Raw genomic sequence first — 21,424 nt, forward strand, 5'->3', positions numbered from 1 at the left:
GCTATGTTAAACGATAAAGACTTGTTAAACATATTAGATAAATAATTTAACTACTTCTGCCACTATTATTATAATAAAATGTGTACAGTATATTGGTTTACTTAAGTACAAACTTCATATGTGCAACACATTTCAGTCTTATAGTTATTAATCATATTGTCTTAATCTTTCTTAGTTAATAATAATAAGGAATATTTTGGTGTACTTAAATAAATACTTCATATGTCTAACCTATTGCCTAGAAAGCAGCATAATTAATACTTATACTGTATGTATATATAAAATCTGTTGTTCAAGGTGTATAGTTTAATCGGTCTTTATAGATGAATAAAATGTAATGGTGATTTATCAAGTGTGTCTAGACATTTAATGTAAAAAATGACATTCTACTGAATAATCTGATATGGCCCAAAACTTATGGTTTACTAGAAATTGTAGGGAATTTGATAATCTAATAATAATTGTAGGGAATTTAATAATCTTTTTTCTCTTCAATAATAATGCAAGGCTAATGACATGCATAACATAATAAACAGATATGATTTTTGCATGCTTGAAAATAGCTCAAAGTATACATTTTATCAAAACGATAAGGGAATTGATAAAGCTGAAAATGGTGAGATGATTGATTTGTAAGAAAATATTGATACCAAGATGGGGTCTCTGTTTTCACACTTTTCTGTTTCTAGGTACCTTATGAAGAAGCAGAGGACAATTACAATGCAAAACACTTCCTATGTGACAATGTTCTTCCTGACGGCATTTGACAACAGTGGGAGTATTAGATATTTGTATTTCACAGCTACTCTATTGGCCTTTCTTTCAATACTCTTTGCAAATGTCATTCTGATAACAGTAATCATCAGGGAAAGGAAACTCCATGAACCCATGTATATGTTTATTTGTAGCTTGTCTCTGAATGGGCTATACGGTAGTTGTGCGTTTTATCCTAAATGCATGGCTAACATTCTGTCAGACACCCCATCCATATCTAGGATTGCTTGTTACATTCAAATATTTTGCATTCACTTCTATGTAGGCTTCGAATATTTAATTTTGGCCCTGATGGCGTATGACCGATATGTGTCTATATGTCACCCACTGAGATATAACAGCATCATGACTCCATCAAAGGTGACTCAGCTTTTAGTGTTTATATATATGTGGTCCCTTTGCATTTTCTCTGTACTTATATCTTTAACTATTAGGCTCCCACTGTGTGGGTCAGTCATACACAAGGTTTATTGTGACAACTGGTCAGTTGTCAGACATTCGTGTGTGGATGTGTCTGTGAACAGTGGCTATGGTTTGTTTGTTACAACAGTTTTTGCTGGGTCATCATTTCTTCTGGTTTCATACTCTTACCTCAGAATCCTTCTAGTGTGCAAGAAAGCTTCAAAAGAGGCTCAAGCTAAAGCTCTGCAGACCTGTACCCCTCATCTGTTGACCTTCATGAACTACAGCCTTATAACCTGCTTTGAATTTGTTTATCAGCGTTTTGACTTGAGTAATATTCCTAATGTTGTACATGTTATTATTTCCATTGATTTCCTCTTGCTTCCACCTCTTCTAAATCCCATTATATATGGGATCAAACTGCAGGAGGTAAGAAAGAGGATAATAAAAATGTTCCACAGCATTAAAATTAACTCTCTTGCAGGAGTTATGGAAAGGGAACAGAAAATAATGAGTTAGTCTGATACTAAGTAAATGACTTAGTAAATAGTAAATGTCATTATGACTTTTTATAGGAAATCCTGCTCTTCTTATCAAGTAGTATAAATATCCACCCCTGCCTCCAAAATGGAGGTCAAGCTCAATGACCTCCTTTAAACAGATTAAAATGAAGCCACCATTTCACTAACATCTAACACACCACAACACATCATCTTGGCCAATGAAAAGCTAAATTTGCCATGCTGAAAAATATAGTGATATGGCACAGTGAACATGCTGTGGACAGGAATTTTTTTGCACAGCCTGTATGCCTGCATTTGTGTGTTATGTGCAGTAAATTATGATTTAATACAAATGGATTAAGTTTCTAGTGGTTATTTTCTGTCGGTGGTAAGTGTTTTTGTCCTGAAGGGAAATTTTTAATGATTTCGTGACGATGCATGTTTGGATCTCTTTTTTGACAAGTAATGAACGTTAACTTTTTAATAACATGATCATTGACCATCCTTTTGTTTAAGTGTTATTTATGATTCAATGTCCACGTTTAACCTCTGATTACAACTCATACAATATCCAAGATAAAACTTCAAATATTCCCCAAGCATATTGGTTCAATAACCAAAGAAGCAAAATTTAAAATACATTTACAATGTCTGTAACATTAATTTTGTAATGAAACCTTAATTTTGTGATTTTTGTGTTCTTGTGATTTTTGTGTTTCTTTTGATTTTTGTGAGCTCGCAGAAAAGACATTTAATTGCTAGCAACTACTGCTGCACGCCGTATTGTTGTGCATTTGATAAATAAACTTTGATTTGATTTGATTAATACAATGAAATAATTACATCTGGAATCAAGCCTATACTACTGTCCAATCATAGCAACTACTGTACTACTTAGATTTCTGTCTTATGGTTGCATCATTGAATTATTACATGTTGTTTCCTACTCTTACATCAGGACCCTGGCAGTGAGTCTGAAGGCTTCAAAGGAAACTCGATCTAAAGCTCTACAAACCAGCGCCCCTCATTCACTGACTTTCGTAAACTACCGATAACTATTAACTATAACAAATGTCCGGTTGTGAAGATATTAAATTACAGGGTATTAATGTCATTTGACACCTAATTCTTTTAGGTACAAAGGGAAAGGCAGAAATAAAAACAGTGCAAGGAGAGAACACACCAGCTTTTTTTTAATGTGACACAAGAGCTAGAGTTAGCAAAACAAGAACATAAGCTTCCCCTAGTCCTCTGATTGTTTCCTCTGTAATGACAGCCAAGCAGCTGTGCCACTTACTGTACAAGCTACAATTAAACTGCTACATACTGTACAAGAGGCTCATCTACCAGAGAAAGAACATATTTATTGTGTATTAACTGATTTTTAAACTATTCTACATGAATAAAGATGTATGATGTGTAGAAGGGGTTTACTGATTCCTTTCTGCACAAGGACTGGACTTCTTGTGACACCAGACATTCCAGGCTTAGAGTTATGGCAGGAAAGGGGGATAACTGATAAGGATTCCAGATGCCCCCCTTCTCAAGGAAGGAAACCCAACACTGACCATTTGGCCAAAGTCTGTGAACTGTCCGAACACCGTGACCTCCCCCCATTACCATTATAATGAGCTGCATCAGAAGCAGCAGATAAGGACTATATATACTGGAAGTTTTGTACCGGCACTTTGAACAATACTTCAGTTTTATTGTTCCTTGCATGCAATAAAACTAATCTGTTTAACTTCATCTCGGGATCCAGAACTTATTTGTGTTACAACATACACAATGTCTTGTACGTTATGCCGATATAATAAAAAATTAAAAGTTTAGATTAAGGCATTTCCTTAATTTATCCAAGAGAAGACATAGTGCAGATTGTGAGAGTTTATAGAAGACAATAGAATTTGCAGTATAATCTGAATTCTAAGAAACATATTTTAATTAGAGTAAAGAAACCTAATTCCACACATACTGTTTATAATCCATAACATAAAAAATCCAGACAAGGATCAAAAGTCTTCTTATTAATGACATAAGGCTACATGGGGAGACTATATCAGTAGTTGAGTCTTCATTGATAAACATTATCACAAGCCAGACAACCCATAAAACACTTCTGATTATGGAGAACTAACGCGGACCTATGTACAAACTTCACTTAGCATGAAATAATCAAAGCTAATAGTTTGGCATTTGTATAAATTAGTGAAATTGGATGGTAGCTCATACAAAGAGAGGAACCCTTATGTTTTTCCAGTAATGGGGATTCAGCAGCAATATTAAAATCCTCAATAGAACCCTTTACAATGACTGCACGTAATATGTCCAGCAAAACAGAGACTAACAGCTTTGGATAAAATTCAGAAGTATGTCAACATGATCCCTTGATTTTTCATATCCTGCACCTCTTCTTTTAGCACAGACAGAAATATAGCTATTTTTAAACTATTTTGACTCTGGAAATGAGATGGAGATGTAGGCATCCTCTCATGGGGCACCAATAAATGTAGGGGTTTTGTGCTTAACTGGGACAATTATTAATTGTAGCAGTAAGTCACAAAATGATTCTTTGATGGCTAATAGAATCAACCTTGCAGGATAACTCAAACAACGCACACAGACTGATACTATTACACGAGAATACATTTATTAATGCATAAAATGTGCATATAAACATAACAGATCTTATAGTGAGGGTTAGCAGAGTACAAAAGGTATATACTCAATCACAAACCAAGTTACAAACCAAGAGGGACATATATTCAGTATATAATTAATTTAGACCGCTTCGTAAATGAACTTGGTTACAACTTCTACAGTAGATACTCAAAAGCAAGTACTGTACATCACTCATAGGAATTAAATTGATATCAACTCAGGTTGAGGTAACAATTGAATTCTCGAGCTGTAATGCAGAATGTTGAATACCCATCCAATCTGTGTGGATTCAGATCTCCTGCGGACACAAAGAAGCAGTAGCAGGCTTGTTGCTGTGTCCAATCGGCGCTCTCTGGCTCGGTGCCAGGCAGTGCTGTTGCGGCTTGCGAGAAGTGGGAGAGATTCCTGCTGCAATGCTCTAGCAGTGGGCTCTCTGAAGACTGGCTAGTTAGTTCTGGCTTACTAGCAGAGTTGTGCCCAGGAGAAAAGTGACTGCGGGTCCAAGCAGGTCACATTGTTTAGACAGGAAGAAGACCGGTTCGTTCCTGATGTAGCGCTAGTTCTGAATACTTAGATTCAGCTGTCCACAGTTCCGACTGTAGTTCACTTGTTGATCAGGTGAGCTTTCGCGGTGGGTTCACGAGGCTTGCTGCTGGGCTAACCTCGGGTGGATCCTTTGGTTACACGCTGGCAACCTCCGTTCTCGACCCTTAGAACAAAGGACACTTGGACACACTGGCCGTTATGTGATTGTCCGAGCTGAGTCTGAGGATGTCCAGGAGGAGCTGAGTTGAGAATGTCCAGGAGGCGCGAGGAGGCGCTCTGTGTTGCCTGTTTTACCTGGAGGAACTACGGCTGTTCATTGGTTGAAAGTTTCATGGTCATTCGAGACCCATGTGGGGTTAACCTGCCCTACCAGTTCCTGATTGGCTGATGATGAGTAACAATGCCCTCTGACCTTAGAGTTGTAAACAACTTTGAATAAGACTCTCCCTTGGAATCTCAGACAGTAAGGCGCCAGAGATGACTATTCATTAGGGTGGCTGATGTGTCTCAGCTTTGGGAGTTGTTCCTTATCAAGACACTCTATCAGCTAGAAAAACACCTTAATTGTGAAACAAATGGAATGGCCTCTCTGTATCAAGCACCACTGAGATGAAGGAGAGAGGGACTGGCAAGGGAGCAGCAAACTTAATTCCTGTATTTGAATAAGCTTTGACGCAACAGAGAATTCCCGACGCTTCCTTGATTACATTGGATGTCTGAAATATAGAATTGATCTATACAGGATCTACTGGCAATTACTGTACATGTTTGACAAATAAATTGTCAAATATCTGCAAAATATGAATTGCAAAAAAATGCAGTTAGTGGCCATGTCAACTTGTTCACAAATTAATGTAAATCCACCAATAAGAAATCCACATGGATTAAATAGTTCTATTTTGTCATTTTACTTCTGTTGTATTGAACTATTTTGTAATTATCTTGAACTATTTATTAAACTAAACCTTGAGAAAATGGAAATGTGTTAAGCAACAAATCAGCCTAATGGAAGCACTTGCTTGTTCCTTGCTCTGTTAGCTTTTCTAATTCAGCGTACCTGTAATATCCTCAAAACGTCTTATAACTTTATTATGGCAACAGGTCAGGTTTTTGAAGACATACAGGCACTTAGCTTGTTTGAATAAAACCTAGTGTAGACAGATCTAAATAGCAACCCTGTTGTTTTGAATGTGACGGTTTTCAGCTCTAGGTCAACATGTATGCCCCGAACAAGTCAAAAGTATACACCATGCTTTCACTATCAGAAAGCCTCTATTCCCGGTGAAAGTTGCAGCAGCCCAGAGTCTGTTGGGAAATTCTGACTATCACAATGCCAGAGAACAAGCAACAGTATGAAGTAGCCAATCAAAAATTATTGGCATGATTTTTGGAATATGGGTGAAAACTGGAGCACCTGGTAAAACACACAGGAACACGGGAAGAACATAAAAGTCCATGCAGAGAAAGTGCCCCTGTCCTGAAGAAGAGTTGTAAGGTAACAAAATCATAGAACTAATATCCAGTACTTCACTAACTTCAATTCTGGTTAAACAGTATAATTGATGTTGTTTGATGATGTTTCATAAGTGTAATATTATTTTATCAATAAAACCACTAAGGACATACCTGCACATGACTTTTTAATCTTTACAAATGAGCTCAATATCAAAGGAATTGAAGTGCACAGAAGATCTCTATGGTGTATTCTCTGTCCAGTTTACACTTCTCACTGTTACACTGAGTTATTTTGTTTTGTCTTTCTGTTTTCATTAACAAGATAAGGACAAAGACGTAAGGTCTTCAGCAATTAAGTGATTTCCACAAGGAAAACAACAGCAGAAGATGTTCCCCAAGCAGGAGAATCCAGTATAAAACAGGGAAGAAGGTGCTGCTTGTTAACACTGCAGGTCCACTGTGAGCCCCAGCTCATGAGAAGATTTTTAAGGTATGTGATTAATAATGTTAAATGTGACTCACTATGTTAAACGATAAAGACTTGTTATACATATTAGATAAATTATTATACTGTAACTACTTTTACCACTATTATTATAAAATGTGTACAGTATATTGGTTAGGGCCCAAAACTTATGGTTTACTAGAAATTGTAGGGAATTTGATAATCTAATAATAATTGTAGGGTATTTAATAATCTCTTTTTTCTTTAATAATAATGCAAGGCTAATGACATGAATGAAATAATAAAAAAGATATAATTTTGTATAATTCAAAATAGCTCAAAGTATACATTTTATTAAAACGATAAGGGAATTGATAAAGCTGAAAATGGTGAGATGATTGATTTGTAAGAAAAAATTGATTCCTAGATGGGGTCTCTGTTTTCACACATTTCTGTTTTTAGGTACCTTATGAAGAAGCAGAGGACAATTACAATGCAAAACACTTCCTACGTGACAATATTCTTCCTGACGGCATATGACAACAGCGGGAGTATTAGATATTTGTATTTCACAGCTACTCTATTGGCCTTTCTTTCAATACTCTTTGCAAATGTCATTCTGATAACAGTAATCATCAGGGAAAGGAAACTCCATGAACCCATGTATATATTTATTTGTAGCTTGTCTCTGAATGGGCTATATGGTAGCTGTGCGTTTTATCCTAAATGCATGGCTAACATTCTGTCAGACACCCCATCCATATCTAGGATTGCTTGTTACATTCAAATATTTTGCATTCACTTCTATGTAGGCTTTGAATATTTAATTTTGGCCCTGATGGCGTATGACCGATATGTGTCTATATGTCACCCACTGAGATATAACAGCATCATGACTCCATCAAAGGTGACTCAACTTTTAGTGTTTATATATATGTGGTCTCTTTGCATTTTCTCTGTACTTATATCTTTAACTATTAGGCTCCCACTGTGTGGGTCAGTCATACAAAAGGTTTATTGTGACAACTGGTCAGTTGTCAGACATTCGTGTGTGGATGTGTCTGTGAACAGTGGCTATGGTTTGTTTGCCACAACAGTTTTTGTTGGGTCATCATTTCTTCTGGTTTCATACTCTTACCTCAGAATCCTTCTAGTGTGCAAGAAAGCTTCAAAAGAGGCTCAAGCTAAAGCTCTGCAGACCTGTACCCCTCATCTGTTGACCTTCATGAACTACAGCCTTATAACCTGCTTTGAATTGGTTTATCAGCGTTTTGACGTGAGTAAGATTCCTAATGTTGTACGTGTTGTTGTTTCCATTGATTTCCTCTTGCTTCCACCTCTTTTAAATCCCATCATATATGGGATTAAACTGCAGGAGGTAAGAAAGAGGATAATAAAAATGTTCCACAGCATTAAAATTAACTCTGTTGTAGGATTTCAAGACAGTGGGCTGAAAATAATGAGTCTGTCACCTACTAGATAAATTACTTAGTAGGTATCCTTTATCTCTTCCTAAAGCAGGAAGATAATTTTAATGAGTAAGTTATCTTTTCATTTTTAAATGTTCTTAAAGAGTACTACAGCTAAAGAGCAAATGTGACTTAAATATGAACTTTAATCTTTGGAATCTTAAAAGGAGAAGATATAGTTCAACATTCTCCATTAAAAATTAATTCATTTTGTAGCAGATGTGTGATTCCAAGGTTGCTTTTTTTAAAATCTATCTTATAGTAAGGAACTTATCAGAAATATTAGTCCAAAAATTAAACAGTTCAATTCAGATAGCTTGCCCTTGCCTTGATGTTGAATGATTTAGCCACTTCATCATTCTGATTAATCTCTACATGAATGGATTTTTAATTTGAAAAGTTGTATAAAATACAATAGAATGTAATACAAATAGCTACATATTTTGTAATAGTAATAATTAACTTTAATTATAACTAGCAATGATAATGTACCAATATCTAAAAGTGTTCTATGGTCACATTTGTGAAAGAAACAGACAGACTGTTATTTTTTGGTCTCAAATGTAAATGGAAGAGGTTGTCTTCATTGCCTTAAAAGTCCAGAGCAAAATCTTGAAACTAAAAACTAAAACTAAACAGAATTTAAAACATACTGGATTTTTCAGCATGTTCTTTTTTCAGTAGGTCGGGTTTTCTTTCAGAAATGAACAAATAAGCAGAGATGTTTGCATTGAAGAATGTACAAATTCTTTAATGATCACTGTGGTCTTTGACAGGACAGAATGTACTGTGAGTTAGAAGTGTTCCTAAGATAAGAAAAAGTTAAGCCATGAGGGTCTATGATCAGATATTTTTACCAAATATTTGATTTTCTAACTTTAGCATTATTCATTGATATCCATGCTTAGATATTTTGATTTTCATGGTTTAATGCTTTGTCACAATAGTCTTTTGAATTTTCCTATGCACACACTGCACAATGTACAGTAGCTATACAGTACCGTAAGAGATTGCAAGCCCCAGAATGAGTGAATATCTTCTTGCTAGAATGTGAGTGCCTCTATTTCTTCAATTTGGAGAAAATGAAGTTTATGATTATGGAAAACAGGAGAAAGTTTAATTAATTAAGTACATACTGTAAATAAAAGGCCAAAAATAAATACTGCATGCAGTGCCTATGGGGAAGTCCAGTATAAATGTGGAATTCCCTGTGGATAGGTCAGACTGTCCTCGACTGGACATTAAAATACAAGAATATCAGGATTTAAACAATCAGTGATGACAAAATCAAAATTTTATTGGAATTATTCTAGAATGCAATCTATCTTAAGGAGGAAGAAAGCAGAAAAATACAACTTTAAAAATCTGTGTTGAAATTGCCTTGGTTTGATGACTCATCTTCCCTGTCCCTTATAATCAAAGACGCATATCTAAAATACAGGGAAGCAATACCATTTACAATATTTGTATTTTGATCAGTTAGGTAATATTGAAATTCACCTTTCTTCCAGTGAAAGACAAAATTTCCATCGTGTGGAAAAACATTTCTGTATATACAATTTCTATAAATAAGATGTTTTTTTTCGTTTTAAATCACTTTGAGATTTGAGAATTGAGGAAATTCATTCATGTGTTCAAGTCAGCAACTACAGTACATGTTTAGAAAAGCTATTGAAGTTGTTTATTGTAATTGTTCTGTTTATTGTTATTGTATTTTAAAAGAAAAGTAAAATAATAATGTGAGATCTTATTTTATTATCCTTGTTTTATTTCCACAATGACTCGTGACTCATATATTTTTCAAACATTTATTAATCAATAAATATATTTTGTCCTGAATAAAAATATTTAAGTATTTTGAAAATACCTTCATCCCTTTAACAAAAAAATGCAGGTTTACAATTATTAAACTTTTATTAAGTTATTAAGTTCTTAAATTATTAAGTTTGGCAGAGCTGGAGTCGTGGCTCAAGAAATCCTCCCTGGTGTACGGCTTCAGTGGTTTTAGCCAAGCGACGCGGGGACAATTTGGAGAACTTGGAAAAACTCCAGGGGAGCGTGCAGTCGCCTGGACTACATCTTCGAGCGCATGACCTGCTCCCTGGAGTCCGCAGCTCTGTCCCCTGTGTGCTATTCCGACCACGACTGTGTCCGTGGGTACTGGAAGCTGAACCGGGAGACGCTGGAGGAAGACTGCTTCAAGGCACTATTCAGGAAAAACTTCGAGAGCTGGGATGAAATGAACTGCGGCTAGAGTTGGGTAGTGGAATGGTGGGAAGCAGCGAAGGAGATGACCGGAACCCTGGCGCTGTCCTACTGCAGACGGAGGGCGGTCAAGGAAACGAAGGAAGCTGCACAGCTCCAGAAATAACTGGAAGAGGAGTACAGCTCAGCAAATGGGGGAGGAGCCTTGAATTCAGCCCAAGCAAGGGACCTGAACAATCACCTGATTGAATGGACAATCACCTGATTTAGAAAGTTTGTATTTGAAGTGAGTTTGATCATTTGTCAGAGCGTGTACTTATTGTGAAATGTTTTTTGTGAAATAAAAGTTATTGTGTTAGGAAAGAAAGTAGGTGTGTGGCTGTCCCATGTTTCCCCATCCTGGTCTGTGGTTTCAGGTGTCCACCCTGACTTGCTTGGCCAGGGATAGTCAGGACTCCACATCTTCACTGTGTCTTACAGTAGCTTTCTTCTTATTGGCTGGTGAGAACAGTCTTTATAAGGATAGTGAAGCTGTACCATTCTGACTAATAAAATAGCACTTCCATTACCACTCTTCTGTGTGTTTATTACCCACATTACAATAGCAAAAGCAATCAAGTTCATTAATGATCCCTACGGATTAGTTTCCAGTGACATTTTGTTTTGTAAAAAACATAGCTACTGGTTCTTAAACACAAATTAACTACCAGTTAATTTCCTCAAGGAAATCCTAAATATAGATTTTTCCCCAAGCATAAGAACAGACTATAAAGCAGGGGGAAGACGCTTGCTGTTATTGTAACAGACCCTTCATACGCCACTCTCTTCATGAGAAGACTTTTCAAGGTATTTTTGCTATTGATGATTGCTATGAACACGTAATTATATCAATGTTTTCTGTATTTTAAATATTGATTACTTAGAATGTAAATGTATTATTACATATTACATATCACCTTAAAGATCTTTATTGTTTCTCATATACAAGAATAACAGCTTTTGTGGTTTTGAACTTAGAAGATTTGAATGGAGTATTTTAGCTTATTATTTACAGTAAGTATCCTGTCCATGCAAATCAATAACCAATCATAATTCCTCAGAAAAGTTTATTTGTTTATTCAGTATTTGTGTTTGTTTTTATTTCCATTATCATTTTTGTGACTTTAAAAGATTACAGACATCACATTTAAATTTTTCATTTAATCTTCCAAGCTTCAGTATATAGTTTTTTTTTTGGCATCACAAGAGATATTGAGTGAAACTGGCTTTTTAAATGAAATTTAAGAAGCTTTTCAAATGTGAGCTCCAAATAAAGTAACAGACTGACAATGTAATTTGTCTAATTTGGGTCAGCATTTTATGTCTCTTTGCACAGTTGTTAAGGTATATTTCTTTTCACTTTTCACTTTTTCAGAGGAACTAATGTAACTAATATAACTTTGATTTGTAATATACATTATACAGCCTTATATTTCCTTTCTAAGATATATATATACACATATTTCATTAGGGTATAGTTTTTCATTCATTCATATTTTTCTTTTTATACTTCTGTAAAAATGGTAAAATTATGAAGAAAAAAAAAGGTTTAATACGATAGCCAGCACACACGCATCTGTTTCGACTATAAGTTTCATGAAAAATAAGAAGCGTTGGTGTGCCAAGATCATATGTGGCAAATGTGTGCTTTTTCATGATGATGTATTCTATGTGGAAATCCAAGAGGTCAATAGAGTAAGTATTGCCTGCACCTTATCAAAATGGTATAGAGAAAAGTTAACAATCTGCTTTACTGTTACAGAGTACTGGTCAGAAGAGAAGAGTATTATAGAGCACTTCCCAGATTTCATGATTTAAATTAAATGCATAGAGTGAAATGTTATTCAGATCTATGTGGAAATGCAAGTAACAAGTCAGCAGAGTTAGTAACATCTGCACCATCATCATGACATCAAAATCATCAAAATGTTAATGGTCTGCTTTGTTGTTCTAAGGTACTGGTCTGAAGAGGAGAGTATGGACAACTCATCTCAGATTACTTCATTTACTTTTACTGCATATGGTGAGATAGGAAGGATTAAATATTTGTATTTTGTGATTTCGTTGCTGTTGTACCTAATTATAATTGTCCTAAATGTAGCTCTCATAACATTAATCTATAGAGACAAGAGTCTTCGGGAGCCCATGTACCTTTTCTTGTGCAGTTTAGCAGCAAATGGACTATATGGAAGCACTGGATTGTTCCCCGCTCTCTGCGCTAATTTCTTATCAAGGACACATGACATTTCTCGAGTCTTTTGTTTTGCACAGATTTTCATTCTTCACACCTATGGCTGTTGTGAATTCACATGTCTAGCCATGATGGCTTATGACAGATATGTGTCCATCTGCCATCCACTGCGGTACCATAACATCATGTCTCCTTCGAGAGTGTATCAGCTCATTGTCTTCACCTGGTTGTTTGCTTTCTGCACTTTCACTGTGACAATCTTGCTAACAATCAGAATGCCGTTGTGTGGAAGAACCATTGAAAAGGTCTATTGTGTCAACTACTCAGTAGTCAAACTAGCCTGTGAAGATACATCTGCTTTTAACATCTATGGTATAATTTCCATTATTTATACTACATTTCCACAAATAATTCTTATTGTTTATTCATATGTAAGAATCCTTAAGATTTGTCTGACATTTTCTAAATCTCAGGCTAAAGCTCTGAATACATGTACATCTCACCTTATAATACTGGTGAATTTTGCACTGGGTGGTTTTTTTGAACTGATTCAAAACAGATTTGATATAAGTTATATTCCCAATACTGTACAGATTCTACTTTCAGTTTACTTTTTAATATGCCCTCCATTTTTAAATCCTATAATTTATGGAATCAGGACTAAAGCAATAAGAAAAGTAATTAAAACACAAATAAATATAAAGAGCCTCAAAAGCTAGGCTTTGCTGAAACAATCATTGCTTAGGGTTTCACATCATCTTTACGGCAACCTTGCTGCCAAGGTGAGAAATGAAAAATGAGCATTAAAATAAAACTAATTATGTTCAGCTCAGCTGCAGAATGTTTGAAGTTGTACTTCTCTTCTATTTTAGTGTGAGCTGGTGTGGTGAAAAAGTAATCTTAGAAAAAAAATTAGACATATTTGAATATCACCTAATCCTTGACCTCATTTGACAAATAACACACACAAAATTTGCTTTGCCTTTATTTAAGAAAAATAAGCCAGCAGAGGTTGTACTTACTTTTTCTATAGGACTAATTCAAATATTCTTGGAAATTCTCATCAGACAAAATATTAGGAGCTACTAACACGATGGTACCACAGACAAGAAGCACATGGCTGATTAAGGAGCACAATCTAGAAATCTGAATGCTGTTGAAAATTGGTTGAATGTGCAGCTCAATCCCACCTTACTATTCACCTTACTATTCATCACTACTTTTACAGAATTTAGACCTGCCTGAAGAATGTCCTAATATGCAGCTTAGTAGCAGTTACAAATATTTTAGAACAAAATTCTAAATTTGAGTTGAATAAAAACGGGGTATGCTTGCTTTTAGACAGTTTTAAATAATGTTCCATTTACACAACACTTTTGAAATCATGATAAACCATCATCACTGGTACAGTAGCTGTTATAGTATAACAACAGTATAACATGAATGATCCCGAAGGTTTATTTAGGTTGTATTTTGTTTTACAAAAAAAACGATAGTGGTTCTTGATAAACACCACTTAACTACCAGTTCATTTCCTCAAGGAAATCCTAAAAATAGATGCTCAGGTTTTTCCCAAGCATAAGAACTGATTTTAAGGCAAAAGGAAGGTGCTACAGTAGGTGTTATGGTAGCTGGTCCACAACACTCTACTGTGCATGAGAAGGATTTTCAAGGAATGTATTGTAACTAAGGCAATTACAGTCACAGGTATAGTTGATATTCATGATTGCTATGAGTTTGTAATTTTATTACATGTATTATATTTTACATATTTTATGACCTTACAAAAGGTTCATAATTCCTTATATTGAAGAATAATAGCTTTTGTGGTTTTGAATTTATAAGTTAGAAGATCAGAATGCAGTGTTTTAGTCTGTAATGTAAGTATCCTGTCAATGCAAATTAATAAACAGCCTTATCCAGACATCTCTAATGTATTTATTTGTAATATGGAAATTCTTGACATAGATTATTTATTAGGTATAGTTCTTCATATACTTTTTTGTGATGGTAGAAAATTCAGTTACAGGCTCTACATTTCTGTCAGTTCATCCATAGTGTACAGCTTTGTTGGCATCATAGGAAACATTGGAGAGAAATTGGTATTTTTTAATGAAATAAGAAGCTTCAGAAGGTGAGCCCTATCCAATGCTCCAGATGGCCAGCCATCTCTAATTTGTTTTAGCTTTTTATTTAACTTTTTTTATATTTACTTTTTCACAGGAATTACTGTAGCTTTGTGCTGAATTATATAAGCCAAATAATTATCTATTACAATATAGTTTTTACTGTAGTTTTTCATTCACAATAATGTTGATTTCTATAAAACATTTTTAATTAAGAAACTCATCAGTCATTATTCACCTCTGAAGATCTTGATGAATGAAAACATATTTTTTGTGTAAAATGGAACTCCAGCATTTCAGGCTGCTTTATTTTATCTCCCTAAAAATCATTTGAGAGTCAGAGATTGTCTCTTCTTACCATTTTCATATTGTAGCACTGTATGGACTTCAATTCAGAATTTTTTTTTATATAACCATCTTCTTCATTTTAAGAGCTTAACTTTCATGTCAAAATCACATTACATTAATAAAGTATAATATGTAAAAACAATATTTTTATGAAAATGTCAAGTCGAATAAAGGAACATACTGTACAGTAATGCACCATTTTAAGATTTATTATACTTTAAAAAATAGCCACGTATAATGCCAGTAACTGCGAAAAATGATCATTTTCATATCTCTTATTTATGTTTGCATTTATTTTCTAGGAGTCGTCTGAACAACCAAACTAAAAATACAATGCAAAACCCATCCAATGTGACAACATTTGTTTTAACAGCATATGATGTCAATGGGAATATTAGGTATTTGTATTTTGTAGTCACCCTGTTAGGTTTTCTTTTAATTGTCTTTGCAAATGTAGTTCTTATAACAGTGATTGTCAGGGAAAGAAAGCTCCATGAGCCCATGTATATATTTATTTGTACTTTGGCTCTAAATGGACTTTACGGTTGCACAGCTTTTTATCCGAAATTTATGGACAGCCTCTTGTCAGACGCCCCATCTATATCTATGATTGCTTGCAATATACTGTACAGATATTTTCCATCCACACATACAGTATGGAGGATTTGAAAATTCAATTCTGGGTGCGATGGCTTACGACCGATATGTGTCCATATGTCATCCATTGAACTATAACAACATTATGACCCCCAACAAAAGTGACTCAGCTTTTAATATTTGTGTATATGTATCCTATTTGTATTTTTATTGTAAATGTTTCTTTAACTTTGTAAATGTTTCTTTAACTATTTGTTTACCTCTATGTGGATTTATTATTGATAAAGTGTACTGTGACAGCTGGTCCATTGTCAGACTTTCATGTGTTGATGTTTCTGTTAATAGCATCTTCAGCATGTTTGTTACAGTAGTATCTGTGGTCCCTTCAATACTTGTGGTTTCATACTCTTACATCAAGATCCTGACATTGTGTCTGAAGGCTTCAAAGGAAGCTTGATCTAACGCTTTTGAAACGTGCGCCCCTCATTTACTGAACTTCATGAACTACTGTATCGCCACCTGCTTTGAAGTTATTCATCAGCGTTTTGACCTGAGAATTTTTTCCAATGTTCTACATATTATCATATCAATAAATTGTTTTGTGTCACCCCCTCTTTTCAATCCAATCATATACGGGATTAAACTGCGGGAAATAAGAAAGAGGATAATAAAAATGTTCTTCTGCATTCGAATTAAGACTGTTGTTGGAGTTACAAAACCTTATCACAAAATAACCAACCTGTCTTCAACCAAAGCAGTTCTGCAACCTATCAAAAACAGGAAAGATACATAAATGAGTTGGTCATCTGTCTTTTGCAAACTATCCTCATTCAGGAGTATTGTGAGTGATAGAGATGGCACTTAAGCTCTTATTGACTAAACCCTACAAAAATATGAGACAGTGTGTTCATATTAATGTTCTTAATAAGAAATAATGTCCTGTTTTACACTATCCACAAGATTGAAAATATGCTATGATCACATTAATTCTAAAGGATTGAAAGGTTTAATGAAGTTAAGGGAGTCCTCTTAAAACCAGGAATAATTTTGGTTTTACAGGACACATTAATAGTGTAAGTTATAATTTACAGTCTGAAAATTAGTTGGAAACTAGCAGGAGCCACCGGACCCAATTTACATTCATGTATTTTATTATATATTTCACAAGAAATAATTATCTTTTTGTTTACCATTTAAGTATACTGTATGTGTTTATGTCAGCTGTCGGGTTCATAGTCTAGAGAAAATGTGTTTAATTATACCATAAATATTCTTAAAAGGATATGTGAATATTATCCTGTCAGGTTCTTTGTTATTTAAATTCTCTCTGACTTTTGAGGTTGTAAGAGAGCAGACAAATTGGTGTAAAAGCTCTTTAAAGGTCTCATTGTAACCTGAGAATTTTCTTTTAATGTGAATAAAAGTAATTTCTTGTGTTTCAGTGTCCTCATTATTTTAATATACTTTGTCAGTCATACAGTATGTGCTGAAGCTTTCCGTGTTTTGTTTTGCTCAATGTGACTTACATGACTATTAGCAAGAAACAATATTCCATTGCTCGCACAAAACAACAGTAACTTTTAGACAGGCACACATCATGCGTTTCATTGTTGAAGAGAGTGCAGGAGTAGTGCAGTGTACTTGCCTGGGCAGAAGCTGGGGAGGTTTCACCGTGAAGACAAGTTGTGTTAATGCACCTGAGGCTGAAGTGGCTAGAGAGCCCTGGGGAATAGATGTGCTAAGAGCAGGAGAGGAAGGGATCAAGGCAGAGAAGAATGGGAAGTGGGAAGCAGAGTAATAATTTAATGCAATGAGAGGGAGAAGATGGGCTTCAGCTAAAATCTGGTTTGGTGTTGGTGAAGTGCAAAAGCAAAAATTATTTTGATTATTCATGATATTTCAAGCTTTCAATATTTATTCTCCACATCTTGTCTAAAATTTAGTATACAATATTCCTGAATGGACCCTTTGTAAATGTTTTATTTTAATGATGATGTATGGAGGCACAAAACAGACTATTTTTCATTTCCTAGTACTGACTCAGCAATTTAAGTTTTATCTTTTAATAGTCTTGGTTTTCATCAATAACATAAACCCAATGCCTTAATCTGAACACTAATTAACTAATTTCCTCTAGGACATCCTCAGAATAGAAACCATGCATTATTCCCCCAGCACGAGAAAACAGTATAAAATACAGAAGAAGGAGCTACAGTGTAGTTATCAGAGCAGGATTTCCGTGGGCCTCAGTTCTAAAGGTGAGTCCAGCATTTACAGTATGTATTTTTGAACCACTGATGTTTACAAAAAATATGAATACATAGTGTTGAACTGTCAAAGATATACAACATTTATGAATGACAGATATTCAACATAAATAAATGATCTAGATATGTTAGGTAGTAACATAGAGGTAGTAAGAACATAATGCTTGGAAATTACCCTACTAATTGAGGAACTGTTTGGGACACGTTGTTTTGTAAAATAGTTTGACATTTATGAAAATGTTTTCTTATACCTAACCTTAATATTGTTGTTCTCTTAATAATTTTATAACTGCGCTTTCACTATACAATTCTACCCTAATTGTTTATAGGTACATTCTGGACAACTGGAAGACCGTTACAATGTCAAACTCAACCCCCGAGACCATATTCTTTTTTGCCGATTATGAGGCCACTGGCACTAATATGTATGTGTACCTTACAGCCACCCTATTAGCTTATCTTTCCATCGTCTTTGTAAATGTGCTTCTTATAACAGTAATTACCAGAGAAAGGAAACTCCATGAGCCCATGTACATATTTATTTGTTGCTTGTCTTTAAATGGACTATATGGTAGCTCTGCATTTTATCCAGAATGCATGACCAATCTCTTATCAGAAGCCCCATCTATATCTAGGATTGGCTGTTTTATTCAGTTGTTTGTCATTCACACATACATTGGCTTTGAATATTCAATTTTGGCCCTGATGGCGTATGACCGATATGTGTCCATATGCCATCCATTGAGGTATAACAGCATTATGACCCCATCTAAAGTCACTCAGCTTTTATTGATTGTATATTTGTACCCCGTTTGTATTTTTTGCATAGATTTTGCTTTAATTGTTCAGTTACCACTATGTGGATCTCTGATAGAGAAAGTGTACTGTGACAATGTTTCAGTCATCAAGCTTTCATGTGTGGACAGTTCTTTTAATAATGGATTTGGTCTGTTTGTTTCAACAGTATTTGTCGCTCCTCCATTTCTAGTGATTTTCTACTCCTACATCAGGATCCTGACAGTGTGTCTGAAAGCTTCAAAGGAAGCTCGCTTTAAAGCTCTAGAAACTTGCACCCCTCATTTACTGACTTTCATGAACTATTGCATCGCCACCTGCTTCGAATTTGTTCATAAGCAGTTTGACTTGAGCAATATCCCTAATATAGTGTGTGTTGTCATGTCAATAGATGTTCTTCTGTTGCCCCCTCTTTTCAATCCAATTATATATGGGATTAAAATGCAGGAGATAAGAAAGAGAATCCTAAAAATTCATTCCAGTAGAAAAAATTATGCTATTGAAAGAACTGTGAAAAATGAGCAAAAAGTAGTGTGTCTTTCACACTCTGTATAAACACCTTTGGCATTTCTTCAATAAGGACTATCTGCAAACTTCAGGCACTGCGGGGGTTTTAACAGAGCTGGGATTGAAACATTCACTTGGGCTTTGAGAGTCATGTTCCTCTGTGAAAAAATTCAAAGCCTTTAGCAGGCCTTCTGAAGCCCTGGTTTTCAAGTACCCAACATATGGTTTTATTTAAGAAAGGCATCATGCACTTCAGAGCAGTTTTTCATCATCTTTGGTTAGCTACAGTAAGTGAAGTTAGAGAGAAAATCCTTACAGATTCTATTACAGATTCTATGAAATTATGTTATGTCATGATTTGGACCTTTTTTTGTTTTGAATAAAATAATATAAACCAGGTTTTTAGTTAATATTCAAGATTGTGAGAAGTAAATGGGAGAAGCCACACGAATTAGTGATGAAACGTTTTATTTGAAAGTACAGTATGTACTGTAGCATGTCATCATGACATATTATTCTAATTCTTTATTGAAATTCATAGCTGATGTTTCAAAAGCATTTCTAAATCCTAAATTATGATTAATCCCCCATGTATTTGTTTTTAGCTCCCAAATTATTTTATATTTAGTTTTACATATTCAAAAGGTTACTTGTGAATAATTTGGCAGCTACAAAACAAGAACCATGAGAAATTAATAAGTTATTACTTAAATCTCTGGTTCAGTTAAATTAGGATGAACCAATGTTTTCATGTCATATGTGACTTGATAATGTTACATTTTTAAGCTCAGATCTGAATGCCTTTCAAACTTCACAGGGCTCAAGTTTATAACTTGGCACGTGAACACACAACGACTCTTTTTACTGCACTGCTTCACTTTGCAGAAGGAGTTTTTGTATGGACTTATGATACAGTTTTGACAGTGTTTCTGAACCTACTGCAACCATTTTTTGAGAGACTGCTGGAAATAAAAATGATATAAAGTACTAATTGTTCTGTGTAATTTACAAAACATTAAATCTGGAGATTACTTTAAATAAATATTGGCAGATGGTTTTAAATAGTAACAGGAAGAATTAAAACAGAGCATTAACTCTTCATTAAAGAAAATTTCAATTTTCTCTCTCACTGTGCAGTAAAAGCTGATAGTTTCTTCTGAGTCCACATGATTTGAATCCTTGCATGTGTGCTGTCCAGCACACTGTCAGCAAGTAGGAGTTCAGCTTCTGACAGCCTCGATGGAGATGATATAAATCTCTTATGGGATGTTCCGTTTTCTAACATTTGTTTTTGTAAGCAATCTTGTATGATGTGCAATTGCAACAATTTGTATTCATTTTCAATTAAAGACGGGGTTTAATGTTTATTTTTTAAACATTACCTGTTGTCTCTGTCATTCTTTCCTATACAATTGTATTTTTTTTGTACTACTTACCATCTGAGAGCTAGCTAAATAGCATTTTGTTATACCATATACCTGTGTATGAGTAAAATGACAATAAACTTGAACCAGAACATTAATTAAAATGAATGTAAAATAAAGTGCTAATTGAAAAATTATAAAATAAAGAACAAACTGATTATATAATTTCAACAGGAACTGGAATATGTTTACATATCACTGTTTTGCATTGGAACTTTTAATGTGCTTTAAATTCAGTTAGGATTCAATTAGGAAACAATTCTACTTAAAGGATTTTTAAGATCTGAATTAAGCCTGAAAGTTCATTTTATAAAAACGTCCTGTCAGGAATTAATACTGTTGATGAATGACAATAATGCACAAACATGAGTTTTTTCTTAAAAGTGGAAATTTATTTGGTAACATTTACAATAAAAGTGTGAAACTCAAGGCTGATTTCTTTACAGTACCTACAGTAAACAGGTTTTGAGAGGCCTCTAAAAGCTTCTAAACATCAGGGTCAGTGACACTGACAGAGTAGCAGTGGCACAAAGCAATGAAAGCAATTTTCAGACTCCCTCAGAAAACATTTTGTAAAACCCAGCTATGCAGTTTTTTGTAGAACAACAAAACTGTTTTTCCTGGATGCATGTATGACATCAAACTAAAAATGTTAATAGAAATAAATTAA

General features: G+C 34.6%; 4 protein-coding genes and 1 pseudogene across 4 annotated transcripts; all 5 read left to right on the forward strand.

The window, feature by feature from the left end:
• The first annotated feature begins 720 nt into the window (after positions 1-720).
• On the forward strand, positions 721-1,695 carry LOC148830161 (olfactory receptor 52D1-like). The gene has a single exon (XM_088921816.1). It carries the CDS (start codon positions 721-723, stop codon positions 1,693-1,695), a length of 975 nt encoding a protein of 324 aa, XP_088777942.1.
• Positions 1,696-7,279: 5,584 nt separating this feature from the next.
• Positions 7,280-10,509, forward strand: LOC148830162 (olfactory receptor 51E1-like). The gene is made up of 2 exons (XM_088921818.1): positions 7,280-8,215; positions 10,264-10,509. The coding sequence occupies exons 1-2, from the start codon at positions 7,280-7,282 to the stop codon at positions 10,507-10,509; spliced, it is 1,182 nt and encodes a 393-aa protein (XP_088777944.1).
• Positions 10,510-12,476: 1,967 nt separating this feature from the next.
• LOC148830163 (olfactory receptor 52Z1-like) lies at positions 12,477-13,409 on the forward strand. The gene has a single exon (XM_088921825.1). It carries the CDS (start codon positions 12,477-12,479, stop codon positions 13,407-13,409), a length of 933 nt encoding a protein of 310 aa, XP_088777951.1.
• Positions 13,410-15,497: 2,088 nt separating this feature from the next.
• On the forward strand, positions 15,498-16,554 carry LOC148830164 (olfactory receptor 51E1-like; annotated as a pseudogene).
• A 1,834-nt stretch (positions 16,555-18,388) lies between these two features.
• Positions 18,389-19,378, forward strand: LOC148830165 (olfactory receptor 51E1-like). Its single transcript, XM_088921835.1, has one exon. It carries the CDS (start codon positions 18,389-18,391, stop codon positions 19,376-19,378), a length of 990 nt encoding a protein of 329 aa, XP_088777961.1.
• The last annotated feature ends 2,046 nt before the right edge of the window (positions 19,379-21,424 follow it).

Source organism: Atractosteus spatula, chromosome 7 (assembly GCF_055471065.1).
Source record: "Atractosteus spatula isolate fAtrSpa1 chromosome 7, fAtrSpa1.hap1, whole genome shotgun sequence".
Classification (NCBI taxonomy): Eukaryota; Metazoa; Chordata; class Actinopteri; order Semionotiformes; family Lepisosteidae; genus Atractosteus; species Atractosteus spatula.